The sequence below is a fragment of the Miscanthus floridulus genome, chromosome 5 (assembly GCF_019320115.1).
Source record: "Miscanthus floridulus cultivar M001 chromosome 5, ASM1932011v1, whole genome shotgun sequence".
In the NCBI taxonomy this organism is placed as follows: Eukaryota; Viridiplantae; Streptophyta; class Magnoliopsida; order Poales; family Poaceae; genus Miscanthus; species Miscanthus floridulus.
This window is the reverse complement of record NC_089584.1, coordinates 148,962,218-148,980,727: the sequence shown is the minus strand read 5'-3', so window position 1 is coordinate 148,980,727 and position 18,510 is coordinate 148,962,218. Positions and strand designations below refer to the sequence as shown.

The following is an 18,510-nucleotide window of genomic DNA, read 5'->3' as shown; positions in this document are numbered from 1 at the left end:
TGGCTCAATTCAATATGAGTTTGTGATGTGTCGGCACCTTGTTGAAATTAGCAGTATGGCTTCGGAGTTTAAATAAAATACATCTCCCAAGATCATATTGCATTTTTTTTTTCATGTACTAGTAAACGTGTCCGTGCGTTGTAAGTTGTAACAGGAGAAAAATGCTATCAAATGTTCATGGAAGTAAAAACGGAAATGCTACATAACTACTCCCTCCAATACAAATTATAAGATGTTTTAGCTACCGGAGGAGCAAGTACCGATTGCCTATGAGTAGGGATGAAACCGAATTGGATATAGACATATGCCTGTGATCTTGTATTAGGGAACATATCTAGTGCAAACCAACCTCTCCGTGCAAACCAACTGCGAGGGAGAGGTGGGAGGGGGGATTTGCAAAAGTGTAATTACGCCCGCTCCTAATCACACTTTTGCAAATCCCCCCTCCCACCTCTCCCCTGCAGTTGGTTTGCACGGTTTGCACGGAGAGGTTGGTTTGCACTAGATACGTTGCCCTTGTATTATCCCATATCCCTTATTCCGTCCTATATTTTTCTTGGATCTTTCGGATACGGATCATTCGGATATTGATATTTATCTCATATATCTATTTGGATTTATATACGGTCGGATATTAAATGTCCGAATTCAAATACGGACTATCAATATCCGATTCGGACAGTTGATCCCGTTTTCATCCCTACCTACGAGTCAAGAAGGAGCACCACATAGGCACAGAGGCCAACGTTGCAAGTTTCGTGCAACTCTAATCCTCTTTTTTCCCCTTATTCCTGTGTGTCTGAGAATCTGTGTTCCAAAGTTGGCATACTAAAAATTGTCGCATCTCTCCTTCCCCAGCTTGAGTTCACATAATTTATCTTTATGTCCGATCAAAGAGCTTGTTTGGCCAACTTAATTCACGTGTTTTGAAGTGAACCGAGGTGAAAATTAATTTTTTTTTTTACTAACTAGAATGGAATTTAGTTATTTTATTGACTTTTTTTGGGAATGTTATTTTACTAACTAGAATGTTACTTTTTAGAATGGAATTTAGTTATTTTATGTTACTTTTTTTTTACTAACTAGAATGTTACTTTTTGTACATGTGGGTGTGTGTGAAGGTGACTCTTCTCAACGATTTTCGGATAATCCAATTTTCACCTCGATACGTAAATAAAAATTGCCGTAAAGCCCATTAGTATCGGAAAGAGTGGATACGCACAAGCCCCATAACAGTCAATTAGTATCCTAAAAGATATTATACAAGGTTGGGCTCTGGGCTAAGGAAAACAGGGCATCCCCCACTCTCTATTTCTCTTTTGATTTTCAATTTTCTCTTTCGAGGAAAACGAGGAGGTAAAGCCGACGGCCGGCGACGAGGGGTCACGCCCTCCTTCTTCTCCTCCCCCTCTCCACCTTATCCGTGTGATTGGAGGTGAGCTGTGGCTCACAGCCTGGGTGTTTCAGAAGGACGTTGGGAGTGCCCGGGTTGGACAAGAAGTGGTTCTGGGATGTAGAGGGATGGCCGGGCGTGGCGGAGGACGTCCAGCGGGGAGGTCGGGGGCGAGCAGCCGCGTCAGTTAGTGGAGTGCGGGGGTGTAGGGGGCGGAGGCAATGCCTTCCGCGTGCATTGTGGCTGTGGGAGCGCGGCGCGCTGTCCGGCCGTCGCGCGCCTGATTCGTTTTGGGTGCAGGCAGTCATTCATTGTTCATAGAAAACTTTTTATAAATGTTTGCATTGCCTTGGGTAATTGTATATGAAGCATAACCTGGTACCTGTACCTATTTCTTGTTAAATGCTGGCGGGCTGCTCCTGGAATGGTTTTATATGTATGCTGTCTTACACTCTGGAATGTGAGATGACTCATTACGAATGATCTGATGGAGTAAAGGAATCTAGAATTGTTGTGGATGATAGAATTTACAAGGGACATTGATGGCTTCAGGCAGCATACAAATTTCTTCAGTCGTAAAAAGTTTTCTGTGATTTGTTCTTTTTAGTTATGGAAGACTACACATTTATGAAAAAGTATGATTGTATTTTAGATTTTTTTTTTAAACAAAGGCAGGAGCTCTGCCGCTCAATTAAGACAGAAAGAATTTATGTACAAGAGGGCTAGCCAACAGGGTGTCAAAAGGGCACCCGAAGGCTAATCAACCCACACGACGCAGCTGAGCACTAACACGGCACACTACCATGGGTTATCGTTGCCGAGCATGTCTGAAGATGTCAGCAGCTCCGACTTCTCATGGCAGTCCACACACAAGCCACCCACCAACGAGCCCGAAGCAAGCGGCCGCGACCGGTCATCGTTGCCAAGCTCTAGCACCCCGCAAAGAGCAACTCCGACTTCCAATCACGGCCACCCGCCTCGCCTCCAGCGCTTGCCGACCCCTAGCAGACCCCAGCCAACGATGAAGGAGGGTGCTCGCCGCGTGTCATCGTTGCCGAGCCACGTCCCCTAACGCAACAGCTTCGACTTCTCGCAGCTAAGACCCACCTCCACGCGTCATCGAGGCGCCAAGAAGCGAAGAACAATCACCGAGGAGACATCGAGGCCACGACGAAATCCAACCGCGACGCCTTCAGGAAGGTAGCGACGCTAATGGCGCCACCGTCGCACGTCCAAAGTAGACCGGGCTTTCACCCTTGGATGATAGTGCTAGAGGGGATACACGACGCCCCCAACAGGGAAAGCGGCACCCACAGGTGTCGCCGTTGCAAGGCTTTCGCCCAAGGAGTCCTCAAGCACGAACGTCGGGCCAAGAAGCAAGGCCCCTCGCCATCCGTCACTGCCTTCACCGTTGTCCTGCCACTCCACAGTAACCCCTCCGGCCGGGCAACGCGGAGCCGGACTTACTCCGCTGCTCGCGAAAACACCGCCGCACGACCAACGCCTCAGGCGGCCGCTGTCGCCGGCTCTTGGCACGTGCTGCCGATGCTGCGATCCGACGTCAGCCACCACTAGACACGCGCCCCACCCCCGTGGACGCCGCCCCCTGCCCAGCGGCGTCAGAACCGGCAGTAGAGCTCTGGTGCCGACACCCTTTGCTGTCGCCGCCGCCTCCGCCTTGGCCAGCCACCGCCCTCGTCAGCCCTCCGAGAGAGTGCCGGGTCCAGGTACCGAAGCTCCAGATCCGGACGCGTTGAGCTCGCCGTCGCATCACCCGCCCATCCTTCCAACCACGGGATTGTATTTTAGATTAGTCTCCCACGACATAGTTGAGCTAAGAAATGAGCATATGGAGCTACCTAGTTTTGGAGACCCCTATCAAAATTATCAAAGTTGGTGAATTGTGTTTGTGTATGCCTGATCTGGAAAAGGTATTGAAATGATCGCCTATGACACTATGGGGCTTTTGTAATTGTTTGGAGCGCTATCCAACAAACTCATCGAGTGAATTGTATTACACAAAAACTTATGTTTGGTCACGAGCCATTGGCCTTGACTTAAAATCAGTATGTGCGACCTTCGGATTAGTAGATCTGGGTTACTTTTACTGCATCATTTATTCATTTTACTGTTTTGACTCACACTTTGCACTTATTTTTTGTTAACTTCTGCTTCAGTGCTTGGAATGGAAGATGGTAAAAAGTAATAGGGGTGGTGATGGTCTCACAAGAAGCTCGAAGAGGAATGAAAGAGTTGGTGATCTCACAAGAAGCTCGAAGAAGAATACACCTTATCTCACAAGAAGCTCAACAAAGAACAGAACAATTGATAATCACACGAGAAGCTCAAAGAAGAATAAAAGATCTTATCCTACAAGAAGGTCAACAAAGGACAAACCAATTTGCAATGAAGGAGAGAAAACCGGGTTACCAATTTCAGGTCTGATGGTCCTTATTTTACTCTGCTCATGTTTCTTGCAGCCCTATCTGATGGTCCTTATTTTACTTTGTTCATGGGTATGTTCAAGCAGAATCACTTAGTATGGCTCAGCTCAAGTTGTCATCATATGTTCATCGTGTGCGCTGATCCTCTGCACACAATTTTACGTTAATGTTACTTATTGTATCTAATATTAACTTACATTAGTGCTAGACACTTGACCTATTGATATTGTTGCACCAGTACATGGAGATGGGTTTAATGGGGATCGTTTTGGGGATCTAGAATCCTTGGGTTATCCTGAACGTCCAGAAACAATGTTAACTGGTGAGTCAATGCCTATAAATATTTGTTTTAAAAAAAAGCCTATAAATATTGATTTCTCATGCATTGTATTTTTTTTTCCTTTTTTGATGTTCCACTTACAAGTATTGTACATTGTATTTTCAACCAGATTGCATTTTGGTTAGTAGTTTTGAAGAGCCTTTCGGTGACACACATGATAAAGGTGATAAAGGTGTCTGGAGCGAACTAAAGGAAACAGTTGCCACCAACATAGATGAAAATATCGTTGCACTTGCTTCATTCAATGGTGATTTTGCAGTATTGTGCTGTTTACTATTTCATATCTGTATCTAACCACAGGTTCACAACTAACCAATGATCAATTACGGTATTCAGGAGAAAAAAGGTTTTTTGCATGCACAGGTTGCTTTATTGAATGGAATGGAGGTACCACTATTCTAACGTCAGCGAGCTTGATTAGACATTCCCGTCGTGCAGATGAGATTTTTAAAAACTTGAGGGTTTGTGCTTCTAGCTATCACGTGATCCATGTTCATTTTATGAATCTATGGAGTCTTAATTGTGTCGTTTGCAGATTGAAGTGTTCCTTCCAAGCAAAGAACGAGCAGCCGGAATATTACAACATTATAATTTACATTACAATATTGCTCTAGTTAGGGTCAACGATTACAGTCCTAGCCATCCAATAAAAATTCAACATCGGCGGTGTGACAATCGTGAAGTACTAGCTGTAGGTCGTATCTTCAAATCCGGCGAATTAATGGCTTCGAGAGGACACAAAGCTAGCATGGTGTGCGAACATGATTGTGGATATCTCCGTTTTTCTAAGTGTAGAATCAGTAAAGTATGTGTGCTATCTTCTCGTATATTATTACACAGTTGAAGATCATGGTTGTATAATGACCATATCTCTTTGACATTACTGATGACAACTTCTCTGTGTCACCTGTCTAGGCTGGCATTGGAGGGCCCCTTCTTGATTTTGACGGGAAATTTGTTGGCATGAACTTCTACGACAAGCATGCAGGAGGAACCTGGTACCTAACATGGGAAGAGATTCTCCACGTCCTGGGTCATTTTGAGAAAAAAAAAGGTATGTTTGGGTATTCAGGTGCTTGTCATGCGGTGTATTCAGGTTTCAATAACTTACAGGAGTTGTGCGAGCAATCGAACTATTTATTGAAGCAGGGTCAGCAAAGCATAATAAGCAATTTACTATATTCTTTGGCATGTTTAATAGGACTGTTGATGAAGCTGGCCATGATGATTATGCATCTAATAAGCTTGACTGGACTATAGACGGAGATCACAGTGTCATGATTAATCGGTAATTTGGTGCATCAGTTATTATAAGTTCAATGTTTTGTATAAATTTGTGGATGACGTTGTATTGTGGCCATATTATCGATGACAGTTGGTTTGTGCCATTGCCATTCTGGTGTCGTCCTGATGCTCTGAAAAGGTATGGACCTAAAATGCCAATCAGAAATTTGACCCGCGATGTAGAGCTGACTGGAGGGTCATGGAAAATCTAGAAGGTACAGCTGTGAATGGAGTGGCATTGCAAGTGTAAGCCATGGCTGAAAGTACTAAGTACCGTTGACTAATTTATTACGAGAGAAAAATACTGTTCCAACTGAAAAAATAAGCTGAAAAGTACGAATTATAAGAGAAGCGAACAGGACCCTAGAAGCATTACGTCCAATCGTAGTCCATTGAATTGCAATCTCCCTATGTTATCTGATGGATCTATAAATCTGTTTGGCCTGACAAGCATTCAGAGGTACGTACCCCAGATGTACTTCTGAATGCCGCATGTAACCTGACACTTCTGAATAGAGTAAGCTGTAACCTGTTGCCACATGTACGGTGGTGCCCTGTTCAATTCCACTCGGTAAACTGCCGTATGCCGCCGCAAACTCGTGTGCTCTTTGCCTCCGAGGATTCATCCTGATCCTGACCTCCAAATTGGTGGAATATTTTTTTTTGTACAGTTATGGAATCTCTTTTTTCTACACCTATAAATATGATCTGGTTATAGATCTCACTTTGATTAATTATCCCCCCCCCCCCCCCCCCCCCCCCATCCACTCGCTTATACGTCCCTCCTTAATTTTTTTTCCTAAACGGTTATTTAAGCCCCCAAACAATTATAATGTTGGTATTTTTATAGCACAGTCTAAACATATACCCCTGCTCTAACGCATGGTAGGGCTTCTTTGAGGTTTTGACGGAGCTCCAAAATCAGTTTGTAAGAGTATCTCCGAGAGCCTTTCTAAATCTCGCTCTCTAAATTATTATGTAGAGAGCTATTTTCATAAAATTCGTTTTCTATATTTTTTCACTCTCCAATAGTTTTTCTATATCTCATGCGCACTCTATAGAGTCATTCTTGTCTTCTATTTTTTACTAGTGAAAAATCCAGAATAGAAGAAGCTGTTGGAGGGTAGTTTTTCATCAAAATCTCTATTCCTAACATTTATGAAGGGATATAGATGCTCGAAGTTGGATCCAGGAGTTCTGCTAAATATTTTTTTTTTCTAACAAATGATTCTACGTTGATTTTGTAAAGTGATTTTCCGAAATGAATCAACAGACTATAGGAGCTAAAAAATGGCTTCTCCTTACTCACTCCATGCATATAATTACTTTATGAAAATAGTTTATTCTATTTTTTGAGGGGTTAAATAGTTTATATTCTAATATAAAAAAATCATTTTCAACAATAGAATCAATTCCCACGGATTCTGCTATGCGAAACAGGGCTTAGATCTTTGCGGAGGCGTCTATTGGGCCCGTTGGGCCGAAAAACAGGAGTGGACATGGACAGCAGCAGGGGATCTTTTCACCCCGACACGGGTGGGTTGAACTGGAGTCTGGGATGGAACCATAGACTCCCAATCTGTTCCTTCTCCCAACCCGCTCAAAACCCTAGCCCAGCACCGCAGGGTCGCCGACGCTCGCCCGGCCGCCGCCACTGCCGCCGCCGGGGACGATGGCGAAACCTCGGCGCGGCCGCTCCGCGTCTCGCTCCTCCTCGGGCTCTTCCTCCCGCTCGCCGTCCCACTCCGTCTCCTCCGGCTCCGTCTCGTCCCGTTCCCGGTCGCGCTCCCGCTCCGTCTCGTCGTCGTCCTCCCAGTCCCGGAGCCGCTCCCCTCCTCCGGCTAAGCGCAGGTGAGGCTCGACCCTACACCCTATAGATCCACTGTTTTCTAGGCTAATTTATTAGGTTTTGTTGCATTTGTTCGGAGTTTGTTTTTGGGTGTGTGTGCTGTTTGTTCGTCCGGGTAGCGAGTTATCCCCCGTTTCAACGTTTATACTTATTTGAGAGTCGCTTCGTTAAACCCTAGTGCCTTCAGTAACTTCATCATAAACCTTGAGGACTAGAGTATTTAGTACGAGGCTGCTTGATTCAGATAATTTTACACTTCAGGCGTGGCTTGCGTGTTCAGACTACTTCTGTTGAATACAATTACAGTTTGTCCTTGTGGCACTCAACGTATGGATGCTGTCATTCAGCATTGAACAGAACCAGAGTTTGGTAACAGTTTTCTAATGCTGAATTCGGTTTTTCAATCATGCTCGTGATAGACTGGAAACATAAGTTAATTGTGTGACCCTGCATTCAGAATTCAGATGGACACCTTTGATTGGTTCCAACTCCCTGCTGTAGGCTTATTATTTAGCTGTGCTTTTTGCATTTTCTGTAATAGCAGCTGCCTGCACTGACCAGCATTTGGTACCCAAATCAATTTCTTGACATCATTTTATTGATTGATGAATCCATCATGCCTCATGCTTTTGCTTCGCCCTGTTAACATGTTTTTATTGCTGTCATGGGCTCATGGCAATTTAATTTAAAGTCTTCTCATATATGAAGTCATGTAGTTACACGACGTGCATTCTGCTTGAACATGGTTGTTTGGTATTTTTCTCATGAACTGTAATGTTTCTTATGCTGGTTCTCTTTATCTTGGGTGCTACTTCTGGATACTGTTGTCTGCCCAGTTCGCCTGGAGCACGAAAAGGCCGATCACCTTCGCTGCCCCCCAAAAAGGGCTCACCCTCAAAGAAAGTCCGTTCGCCATCACCACCACCTAAAAAGGCTTCACCCCCTAGGTATATACAAGTTTGCATATAAACTGCATATGTTACTTTAATTCTCTGGCTATGTTTATTGATAATTATATATATTTATAGCGTGCTGTTTCACTTGTTACTTGACTATCATTTTTGGTCTTGTATATATATGAAGTAATTGTAGTTTGTCAAATAGGATGCTGTATATGGGCTAATGATACAAAGGATCTTCAATTCTTATTATATTGGATGCTACAGCTCCACATGTTACTAAGAAAATGTCATAGCAGCATCTGATAAATTTCTTTGTGGCTGTGATGTTGCTGCTTACTGTTCATAACTCCATCGACTTCTTTTGCCCTATATTTTTCTGGGGAAGTTTCTAGAGGCTTTTTCCTGTGTACCATTAAAAAAGATGGCCCTTTCCTACAGGCCACTAAAAAGTTCGGACTTACCTAGATGCCATGACACTTTATTTTTTTGCCCCTCGAGCCATTCCGTCCATTTTCGCTGGCAACGGTGTGTAACTGGGAGGAGAAAAGACCGAAGTGCCCTCAGTCTAGGAGGATGAGTAAAATTGCCGTTTGCCATGTGCCACTCCCTGACCAGCCCTTTTTGTTCCGGCCCGGGGGCTACCTGCTGGCCATCCATCATCCGCGGAGCGAATCAGGCAGCTAGTTTGCCTGGTGCTGGTCTGGACTCTGGTGGATTGGTGGCCGGAGTGATCGGACGCTTCATCATCGTCCGAACTGCCGAATTTTTGGGTGCAACGGTCGGCTGGTGCCGTGGCTTTTGGCACGTACAGGAAGTGGAGGCAGAGAGAAGTGTGATCCGCCACGGGTTGACTGACAGACAGGTCGGGCACTTGTTGGACGTGCAGGTGCAGCCACGGGAATGGAACGGAATGCCACTGTTTTTTGTCCTTGCAGGCAGCTCTGCCATCCTGTTCCAGTGTTCCTGTGTGTTTGATTGGTTGGCAGGTTCCGTTCGGTGAGTCACGGACCCGGCGGCACACAGGAAGTGGAGGCGCAGATCGCAAAGTGGCCAGCGAGGCTGAATGGCTGCGATCTATACAACCACTGATCCCATGTCCGGCAGAGTCAGTCTCAAATTGCAGCGCTCTCGCTCCATGCTCCTCACTGCCATCTCGAATTCGTGCTGGGTCACGCGGCAGCTGCAGGCCGTACTATGTCACAAGTGGCTCCTGCTGCGTCGTGTCAGAGTTGCAAGTACTGATGTCGGGACTTGGAAGGGCCACACAATGCAATGCAACGCAACACACAGGCTGGCTGTCTACTCCCTCCGTCCAGAAAAACGTTGCATTTTTTGCTGTTGTTGACTGTTGCATGATCGATCCATCAGCCAGGCGTTCACGCGTGAGGTACAGTAGGAGTCACTAGATAGTCTGCCAGTGCTGTGCGTACGGCATGCCTACACATATAGCACCGCTGTTTCGCTTATGGACACGCACGACAGGTCGGGCACCGCTGCTTGCTCGGCGGCGTGAGTCCAAATCACAGCTTTTCGTTTCGCGTCGCTGGTGGTGTGGTGATGGTACTCCTTCTGGGTAGCGTGCCAAATAAATCAAAATTTTAGTGAATCATATTCATATTTATAACTCCAAATTAATCTATTATAAAAATATATTTCATAATTTAAGTTTTTTATCTATAACTGTTTAAAGATATAATATACTAAAACATAGTACTATACTAGAATTACATGTTGCCGTTGCTTGTTACATCGACTTGAGATGAGGCTGCTCAGGTCGGGAAGCTTTCCTTTTGGATCTGGAACTTATTGGATGGGACAAAACTGAACGGTAGGGTAATCGATTAATCCTAATTACTGCACCAAATTAACGCGTTGCGTGCCATCATCGCAGCCAAAAACCAATGCTTGCCCAACGACTACCGCTGGAGGAGTAGGAGTAGTAGCATTGCAGTAAACCTATACCCCGCAAATGAGCGACGTGTAGCAAGTTCAGGAGGAATCCTGCGCTTTTTATGCTTGGAATCTTGGCATACGTCGTAGCAAGCATTCTTTTTCTGAGCAAGTCCTTTCTGCTGAAGCTAGCGTTCGAACGAGATGCTGCGCCGGATATCAGGAAAGGCAAAGAAAGGGCACGGCGGAGGAGTACGTGTAGAGTTTTGAGTGAAGTAGTGTGCACTCCTGTTGCTGTTGGTCTGGTCATTCGTATTCATGTTTGGTCGTCGCGTGAATGATGAGAGGGGCCACTCACTGTTTTCTCGCGTAGTCGCATCGCCCTGCTCGGCTGGACGCCACGGAATCGGCTCCGCGGATGATGGATGGCCAGCAGGTAGCCCCCGGGCCGGAAAAAAAGGGCTGGTCAGGGAGTGGCACACAGGGCAAACGGTAATTTTACTCATCCTCCTAGACTGAGGGCACTTCGGTCTTTTCTCCTCCCAGTTACACACTGTTACCAGCGAAAATGGACGGAATGGCTTGGGGGGCAAAGAAATAAAGTGTCATGGCACCCAGGTAAGTCCGAACTTTTTAGTGGCCTGTAGGAAAGGGCCATCTTTTTTAATGGTACAAAGGGAAAAGCCTCAAGTTTCTATCATGTGCATAACATGCTGTTGGGCTTTTACTGTTAAATCTGTAGATTTCATCTGTTTCCCCAGGAACTTTGCATGGTTTTGTGTTCCCTGTTTTCATATCTACCTCTACATGTAACTCTTGAGCCCTAAATTATTGAAGAAATGGTTATTGGTTTCAGGAAAGCGTCACCTCCTGCCGAGTCGGCTGTTCTCTGCATTGATCACTTATCAAGGAATGTTAGTGAGGCTCACTTGAAAGAGATATTTGGTGAGCTTGTGTTTATATTTTCATGCACTTTATTCTGTTAGAACTCGGAAGTCTATTGTAATGATTGTAGTCACAGTGAAGAGACCCAAGATAGTGAAATTATATTTGCATTAACGTGAATATGCCTTGTGTGATTGTCACTTGAGTGACCTCTTAGCGTTTAGGGAAAATGCTGATAATATGCATTTTTAGTATTCAAATTTCTACAGTCTACATTATGGTTGGAGCCAATATATATATTTGTATCTATCTCCAACAATCATGTGTTCCTTGATGTACACATGTTAGGTTGGTTAAACACACTGATCTTCCCACTGGTAGGCTCATGCAGTGGGGATGATCCTGCTTCTATAGTAATCGGTCAAAAAGGCTTGCTGATTCTAGTAGGATTTTACTGTTGTTCCTGACATAATGTGCATTTAACAAACTCTTATAAATTAGAAATAAACAAGTGCTTTTGAAAAGTCGTCATGTTGCCAAATGAATCCAAACACTATATTCGACTAATTATCTGTATTTTCAGGAAACTTCGGCGAAGTTGTGAATGTGGAGCTATCAATGGACCGAATGGTAAGTGAATGTGTTGCTCTCTTATTCTCTTATTATTCTGGGATCTGTGCCTTGTGCTCTCCTTAACACCTACTATTTGTTTTCTTAGGTTAACCTTCCTCGTGGCTATGGATATATTGAATTCAAGAAGAGAGCTGATGCTGAGAAGGCTCTTCTTTACATGGATGGTGTATGCATTCTACCCTATGCTTATTCTGTCTTTTTTTGTTGAAAAGCAAATGACCAACAAGTTCTTCTAAAAATCTGTCCAGGGTCAAATTGATGGAAATGTTGTTAAGTTGAGATTCACTCTTCAACCACGCCAAAGGGCTGCATCACCTATGAAAGCTCCGCCCCCTCCTCCAAAAAGAGATGCTCCCCAGATTGAAAAAGGTGTTAGCAGTGCTGAAAAGGATGCCCAGCAGCGTCCTAGGGAATGTAAGCTTCTGAAGCTTTGGAACTATATAATCACTATTCCTTATTCTTTGCTTGTTACTTCTGCTCGTATCAAGGAACTCCCCCCCTGAAGGTGCATGTTCAGCTCATGATGACTTAATTGTTTACATACTTGTCTGCAGCATCTCCACAAAGGAAGCCAGCTTCGCCTCCACGGAAACGATCTCCAAATCGAAGGGCTGAATCACCCAGGCGTCCACCTGACCCATCACCTAGGCGTCGTCCTGATTCTCCGCCTATTCGTCGCCGACCAGATCCTTCTCCTGTCAGGCGTGGTGACACACCTCCTCGCAGGAGACCACTATCTCCAGTTAGAAGGCGTTCTCCTTCTCCACCACCTAGGAGGCATAGGTCACCGATGCGGTAATCAGTGCTTAAATAACTTCTATAATTCTATAAGATCTGTGAATGGATCACTGGAATTGCTAATGCTATTTTCTCAACCACAGTCCTTCACCTAGGAGGGGACGTGGCAGCCCATCACCACGCAGGCGCTCCCCTGGGCCTCTTAGGCGGCGGTGAGTTTCTTTGAGCTTCTCTATTTACCAGTTTTGTGCAATGCCCTTTAATACAAAGGTGCACTTCCCTGATGTGCTAAAACTATGTAGTATTCTCCATTTTATATTTCATAGCTGTGGACTATGTGCCTATCCCTGCTAAATGTATCAAGTATTCTCTATTTTATATTTCATAGCTGTGGATGAGATGTACCTTTTTTAGATAATACAAGTGGATTAGATATATGTATCCCATGTTTATAATTAATTGCTGTTCTAGGCATGATCCTGTGATTGGTTTCTAAGCTCTGTACTCATTACACTTCTAGTATTTGGACACTTGTTTTGCCCCTTTTATTTTTCATGTCTTGGGTTCGTATTAAAGTTCTGTCGATTTTTTTAGTCCTCCACCTTATTCTGCTTGCTTAACTGCTGTGCTCATTCCTTCTTTCCCCCCCTCTAGCTCGCCACCTCCAAGGCGGTTGAGGAGCCCACCAAGAAGGCCACCACCTCCACGTCGCTATAGTCGCTCTCCTCCTCGCCGACCCTTTCGCTCCCGCTCCAGATCAATTTCTCCAAGAAGGTAGTGGATCTTCCGAAATCTACTAGCTGATGCTGTTCCTCTTTTGCACCCTGACAATTCTGATTGTCTTGTATAATGCAGGGGACGAGGGCCTCCGTTGAGGCGTGGTAGGTCAGACTCATCATATTCTCGATCACCTACTCCACCGCCAAGAAAGGTGAGTGCTACAACTGATATGGTATTTGTAGTATCAAACACAAAGTAATGCTGTTTTTTTGCCTCTGTTGCTGGTCATGCATTGTGCTGTTTTTTTTTCCTCTGTTGCTGGTCATGCATTGTAACATTGACTAAGTGCTTAAATGTGTTTCTTGTATAGGGTCCAAGAAGGGTATCAAGGAGCCGCAGCCCTAGAAGGTAACATATCTATTTGTTTTGTAATGTTAGTTTTTCTGGTGTTTTTGCATATGCCAAGAGTATTCCATAACTGAAAATATCTCTGCTTGCAGGCCTCCTAGAGGAAGAAGCATATCTAGTGACAGCCGAAGCAGCAGTTCACCTTCCCCTAGACGTGGCAGGTAGAAGGAACCCGTGGCATTGTGTATCCGGCAGGTAAAGCCTTTTATCCCTTGACTCTATGTGTATCGTCTGCCTGTGATTGTGACTTGCTGTGAGCTCAAGTGTTGGTTCGAGGAGAAGATAACCCTACGGCAATGCTTCTAATGGATCTACTTAACATGCCCGGTGGACTCTGGCTTGTGATTTGTACCCGAGACAAAGTTATCTGCTATGTTGGCTTATGTACTTGATTGTACTGAAGTATTTTGAAGTTCTGAACTTGTTTCCGCACAGGAGTCTGGATCTAAAAATTTATGTGGTAAACCATTGTGCTAATTGGTGTCTGTAGTGTTTATTGGATCTTTCGTTTAATGTGTCGAAAGTTTTCATCTATTTTGTTGGAAAGAGTTTCTCAACATTGCCATTGTATGATTGCATTGATCAACCAATTGATGCGTGTAATTTGTATATGCACGTCACACTTGTGAAAGTGTGACATACGACTATAGCGCTGTAGTTGAGACGCAGGCGCACGCACAGCTTACCCGTGCAGTAAAGTAAACAATATCCAGTTCGTTTTTTAATCTGAAAAAAGGGAAGGGTCATTTCGCCATTCCCCACTCTGCCTGTTGCCCAGACACAACAGTCTCACAGATAGTAGCGTATCGCATACGATTTCGAGGTGCTTTGTTTATTTTGGGGCGGACACGAGTGTGTTTTGTGTTAAAACTTGGCCCTTTTGGAACAAAGGATTCATGGAGGAATTTTGTAGAATTCTAGACCTATAGGAAAATTTTCTATATTGACCTTTGGAACAAAGGATTGGCCCCCCTAAAATCCTACAAAATTCCTATAGAATGGCTCGGTCTATAGGAATTTTGGAAGAACGGTCTAACTTCAAAACTTTTCTTTGTGTCTCTCTTCTAATTCCAGTGTTTCTCTTGTGTTGTATCAAAATGCTCCATTAGAGAATTTCATGTGTTTTCAATTTATGTAGAATTGCAAGTGACACGCAACTCTAATCCAGTGTTTTGAAAATCCTGCGTTCCTAAAGGGGCCTGAATAATGTAAACGGAAGAAATGTAAGTTTTCTCCCTTCCGAGTGAGTGGCAGCATTAACAGTAACGTGTTAAGACTATTAAATGGAAGAATAGAATGTAAGAACTAGAAACTTCTCATTGATCTCTGCTGTTTATATACACATGGTGAGGGACATGAGGAACTGACGGATTGTCTATTCTGAGAGGGGTCAGGTGTCTCTCTGTATGGCCAGGGCCAATCAACCGTTCCTATAGCTGTTTTTTTAAATATTATTTTTTTTAATGATTAATTGTAAATATAGAAGCTGTTGTACAAAAATTCGACATAGAGCAGCCTGGTCATTAGGTGGAGGGCCGAGAGGCCAGTCGGCCCATGGAAAGTCGATAGTCCAGTAGGCATCTGGTGCGCCGACAGGGCACTCAGATGATGTACGGAGGGAAAGTTTCCCTACTGACTCGATCATAACCGCAAGTTTTTGATCCAACGGGTACCCATCTCACCCAAATGCCAGTTCAAGCGTCTCCCGCCTCTCCCCTGCCGACATGCCGCCGCCGCCGCCGTTCGCTTCCCTCCGTTCTTGAGCAATCCCCGGCGGCCGGCGGGCCGAGGCGCTCGGTCGCTCTCACGGCCTGTCGGTGGCTCCGCACTCTGGACATCTGGTTGTTTGTGCGACACCGAGGCCGGGGCCGGGGGCTGGCCCGCGCGGGAGGCTGGGAGGGGCCGAGGGGCGGCGGCGGCGGCCGGGACATCTGGTTCTTTGTGTCCTTGCTGATGTAGATTACGATCGGTTTACTCGCCGCTGTGGCTTCCAATCATGGAGGCCTTCTACCTCGACCTGCTCCGCTCCTGCGCGGCGCTGCCGCACGTCGCAGCCGTGCACGCCCACATCGCGCGCGCCCACCCGACCGCCTCTCTCTTCCTCCGCAACTTCCTTCTCGCTGCCTACTGCCGCCTCGGGGCGCCCCTCCACGCCGCCCGCCTGACGAAATGCCCCGCCGCAACGCCGTCTCCTACAACCTCCTCATCGCCGCCTACACCCGTGCGGGCCTCCCGGGCCGCTCCCTGGCGACGTTCGCGCGGGCGCGGGCCGCCGCGGGGTTCAGGGTCGACCGGTTCACGTACGCCGCCGCGCTCGCCGCGTGCTCGCGGGCGCTCGACGTGAGGACCGGGAAGGCCGTGCACGCGATGGCCGTCCTGGACGGTCTCGGCAACGGGGTGTTCCTGTCCAACTCGCTCGCCAGCATGTACGCCGGGTGCGGCGAGATGGGCGAGGCCAGGCGCGTGTTTGATGCCGCCGATGAGCATGACGACGTGTCGTGGAACTCGCTGCTGTCCGGGTACGTCCGCGCCGGCGCACGTGAGGAGATACTGAAGGTGTTCTCTCTGATGTGCCGGCATGGCGTGGGGTGGAACTCGTTCGCGCTTGGGAGCATCAACAAGTGCTGTGCTTCTGGCGGTGATGTCGGAGGGCACATTGCAGAGGCAGTTCATGGATGCGTGGTGAAGGCTGGACTGGACGCCGACCTGTTTCTTGCGAGCACAATGATCGACGTGTACGCTAAGAGAGGCGCCTTGACAAATGCTGTTGCGCTTTTCAAGTCGGTGCCAGACCCAAATGTGATTGTTTTCAATGCGATGATTGCAGGATTCTGTCGTGATGAAGCCTCTGTTGGTAAGGAAGTCACTAGAGAAGCTTTAAGTCTGTATTCAGAGCTGCAGAGCCGAGGGATGCAACCTTCTGAGTTCACATTCTCAAGTATTCTACGTGCGTGTAACTTGGCTGGTGAATTTGGATTTGGGAAACAGATACATGGTCAAGTACTCAAACACAGTTTCCAAGACGATGACTATACTGGGAGCACACCCATTGACTTGTACTCTGATTCTGGTTGCATGGAAGATGGATACAGGTGTTTCAGATCTCTGCCTAAGCAAGACATTGTCACCTGGACGTCAATGATTTCTGGGTGTGTTCAGAATGAGCTTTTTGAGAAGGCACTGAGATTGTTCCAAGAGTCAATACGTTATGGCTTTTTGAGAAGGTTCCAGCCTGTTCGTTTGGTTCTTCTACAGTTCCAGCCTGTTCGTTTGACTGTGGCTTGTCGTAAATGATCGTAAATTTCCAGCCGGAACGGTATTTTTCTCTCACACAAACCAGCCAGCAGTACTTCTTCACGAACCAGCAACGATACAAACCAGCCAACCGAACAGGCGATCTTTTCATGATGTCGAGCGTGATGAATGCATGTGCCAGTTTAGCTGTTGCAAGGACCGGTGAGCAGATCCAGTGTCTTGCCATAAAATATGGTTTTAACCGGTTCACTGCCATGGGGAATTCCTTCATACATATGTGTGCTAGGTCAGGGGATGTTGATGCTGCGACTCAGAGGTTTCAGGAAATGGAATCACGTGATGTTGTCTCCTGGTCTGCAGTGATATCAAGCCATGCACAGCATGGTTGTGCAAGGGATGCTTTACGCATTTTCAATGAAATGGTGGACGCAAAGGTGGCACCTAATGATATTACTTTTCTCAGCGTCCTTACTGCATGTAGTCATGGAGGATTGGTTGATGAGGGACTCAGGTAAGCCTTTGCCATTTCTTCCAGGTCAGAACATTCAATCAATTTCCAGTGCAACTTTCTTTGCTATACAATACATGCCTCATACGTCCTCATTTGATGATCTTATGCAGGTATTATGAAATTATGAATAATGAACATGGATTGAGCCCAACCATAAAGCATTGTACTTGTGTTGTTGATCTTCTTGGACGAGCTGGGAGGCTAGCTGATGCCGAGGCATTTATAAGGGATTCAGCTTTCCATGATGACGCTGTGGTTTGGCGGTCTTTGCTGGCCTCATGTCGTATCCATGGAGACATGGAGAGAGGCCAACTTGTGGCGGATCAGATAATGGATCTGGGACCCACTTCCTCAGCATCATATGTAATTCTTTACAACATGTATTTAGATGCTGGTGAGCTGTCCTTAGCTTCAAAAACTCGAGACCTGATGAAAGAGAGAGGCGTGAAGAAAGAGCCTGGTCTTAGTTGGATTGAACTTAGGTCTGGGGTTCACTCTTTCGTTGCCGGAGACAAGTCCCATCCAGAGAGCAATGCAATATACAAAAAAAACTGGCAGAGATGCTTTCCAAGATAGAAAAGTTGGCGAGCACTGATAATACTAGCACTAGCACAGAGTCAGATGCAATATACACAACTAGGGAAGTAGCAGATTATTTAATAATTCTTCTCATAATCCTGTTGCTATCCCATAACCTCCTCCATGCCGATCATCTTCTTCAGCTCCGTGAGTCAAAGACGGCCGAGTGGCTTGGTGAGGACGTCCGCGAGCTGCCAACCAGTTTCGACAAACTCGATGACGATCTGTCATCCATCGACACAGTCCCTGAGGAAGTAGAACTTCACGTCGATGTGCTTGCTCTGGTCGTGCAGAACCAGATTCTTTGCGAGGACGATGACGGGCTGGTTGTCCACCATCAGTGCTGGTGGGTGAGCTTCCACACCGGTCAGCTCGCCCAGCAGCCGGTGCAGCCATACAACTTGGCACGTCGCTGTGGCCGCCGCTACGTACTCTGCCTCGCACGTAGATAGCACCACCACATCCTGTTTCAGGAACAGCCATGAAATTGGAGCAGACACGAGGAAGACGAGCACACCAGAAGTGCTCCACCATCCGTCGATGTCCCCCGCCATGTCTGCATCGCTGAACACAGTGAGCTGCAGCCTACTTCCGTCGGTCTTGGGGAAAACGATCCCATGATCCACCGTCCTCTTGACGTAGCGCAGTAGCCATTTCACTGTAGCCCAGTGATCCTCTC

The 18,510-nt window shown here is 46.2% G+C and overlaps 1 protein-coding gene and 2 pseudogenes across 2 annotated transcripts; all 3 read left to right on the top strand.

The window, feature by feature from the left end:
- The first annotated feature begins 1,366 nt into the window (after positions 1-1,366).
- On the top strand, positions 1,367-5,321 carry LOC136455609 (uncharacterized; annotated as a pseudogene).
- Positions 5,322-7,005: 1,684 nt separating this feature from the next.
- LOC136454115 (serine/arginine-rich splicing factor SR45-like) lies at positions 7,006-14,009 on the top strand. 2 transcript variants are annotated; one of them, XM_066454660.1, is made up of 13 exons: positions 7,006-7,312; positions 8,147-8,257; positions 10,959-11,047; positions 11,571-11,617; positions 11,706-11,786; positions 11,869-12,034; positions 12,175-12,415; positions 12,502-12,570; positions 13,013-13,132; positions 13,214-13,289; positions 13,449-13,486; positions 13,579-13,681; positions 13,751-14,009. In XM_066454660.1, exons 1-12 carry the CDS (start codon positions 7,134-7,136, stop codon positions 13,649-13,651), a joined length of 1,290 nt encoding a protein of 429 aa, XP_066310757.1. In that variant the 5' UTR covers positions 7,006-7,133; the 3' UTR covers positions 13,652-13,681; positions 13,751-14,009. The 2 variants fall into 2 exon arrangements, with proteins under 2 accessions (XP_066310757.1, XP_066310756.1); XM_066454659.1 differs by having other exon boundaries at positions 13,579-14,009.
- Positions 14,010-15,210: 1,201 nt separating this feature from the next.
- LOC136455608 (pentatricopeptide repeat-containing protein At3g13880-like) lies at positions 15,211-17,908 on the top strand (annotated as a pseudogene).
- Positions 17,909-18,510: the final 602 nt, after the last annotated feature.

What these genes read in the sequence shown, in the direction of transcription:
- LOC136454115 (XM_066454660.1), top strand. Translation starts at nt 7,134, where the DNA reads ATGGCGAAACCTCGGCGCGGCCGCTCCGCGTCTCGCTCCTCCTCGGGC. An exon ending in CCTCCTCCGGCTAAGCGCAG is followed by an intron (nt 7,313 to 8,146) that starts GTGAGGCTCGAC and finishes TTGTCTGCCCAG; the next exon opens with TTCGCCTGGAGCACGAAAAG. An exon ending in AAAAAGGCTTCACCCCCTAG is followed by an intron (nt 8,258 to 10,958) that starts GTATATACAAGT and finishes TATTGGTTTCAG; the next exon opens with GAAAGCGTCACCTCCTGCCG.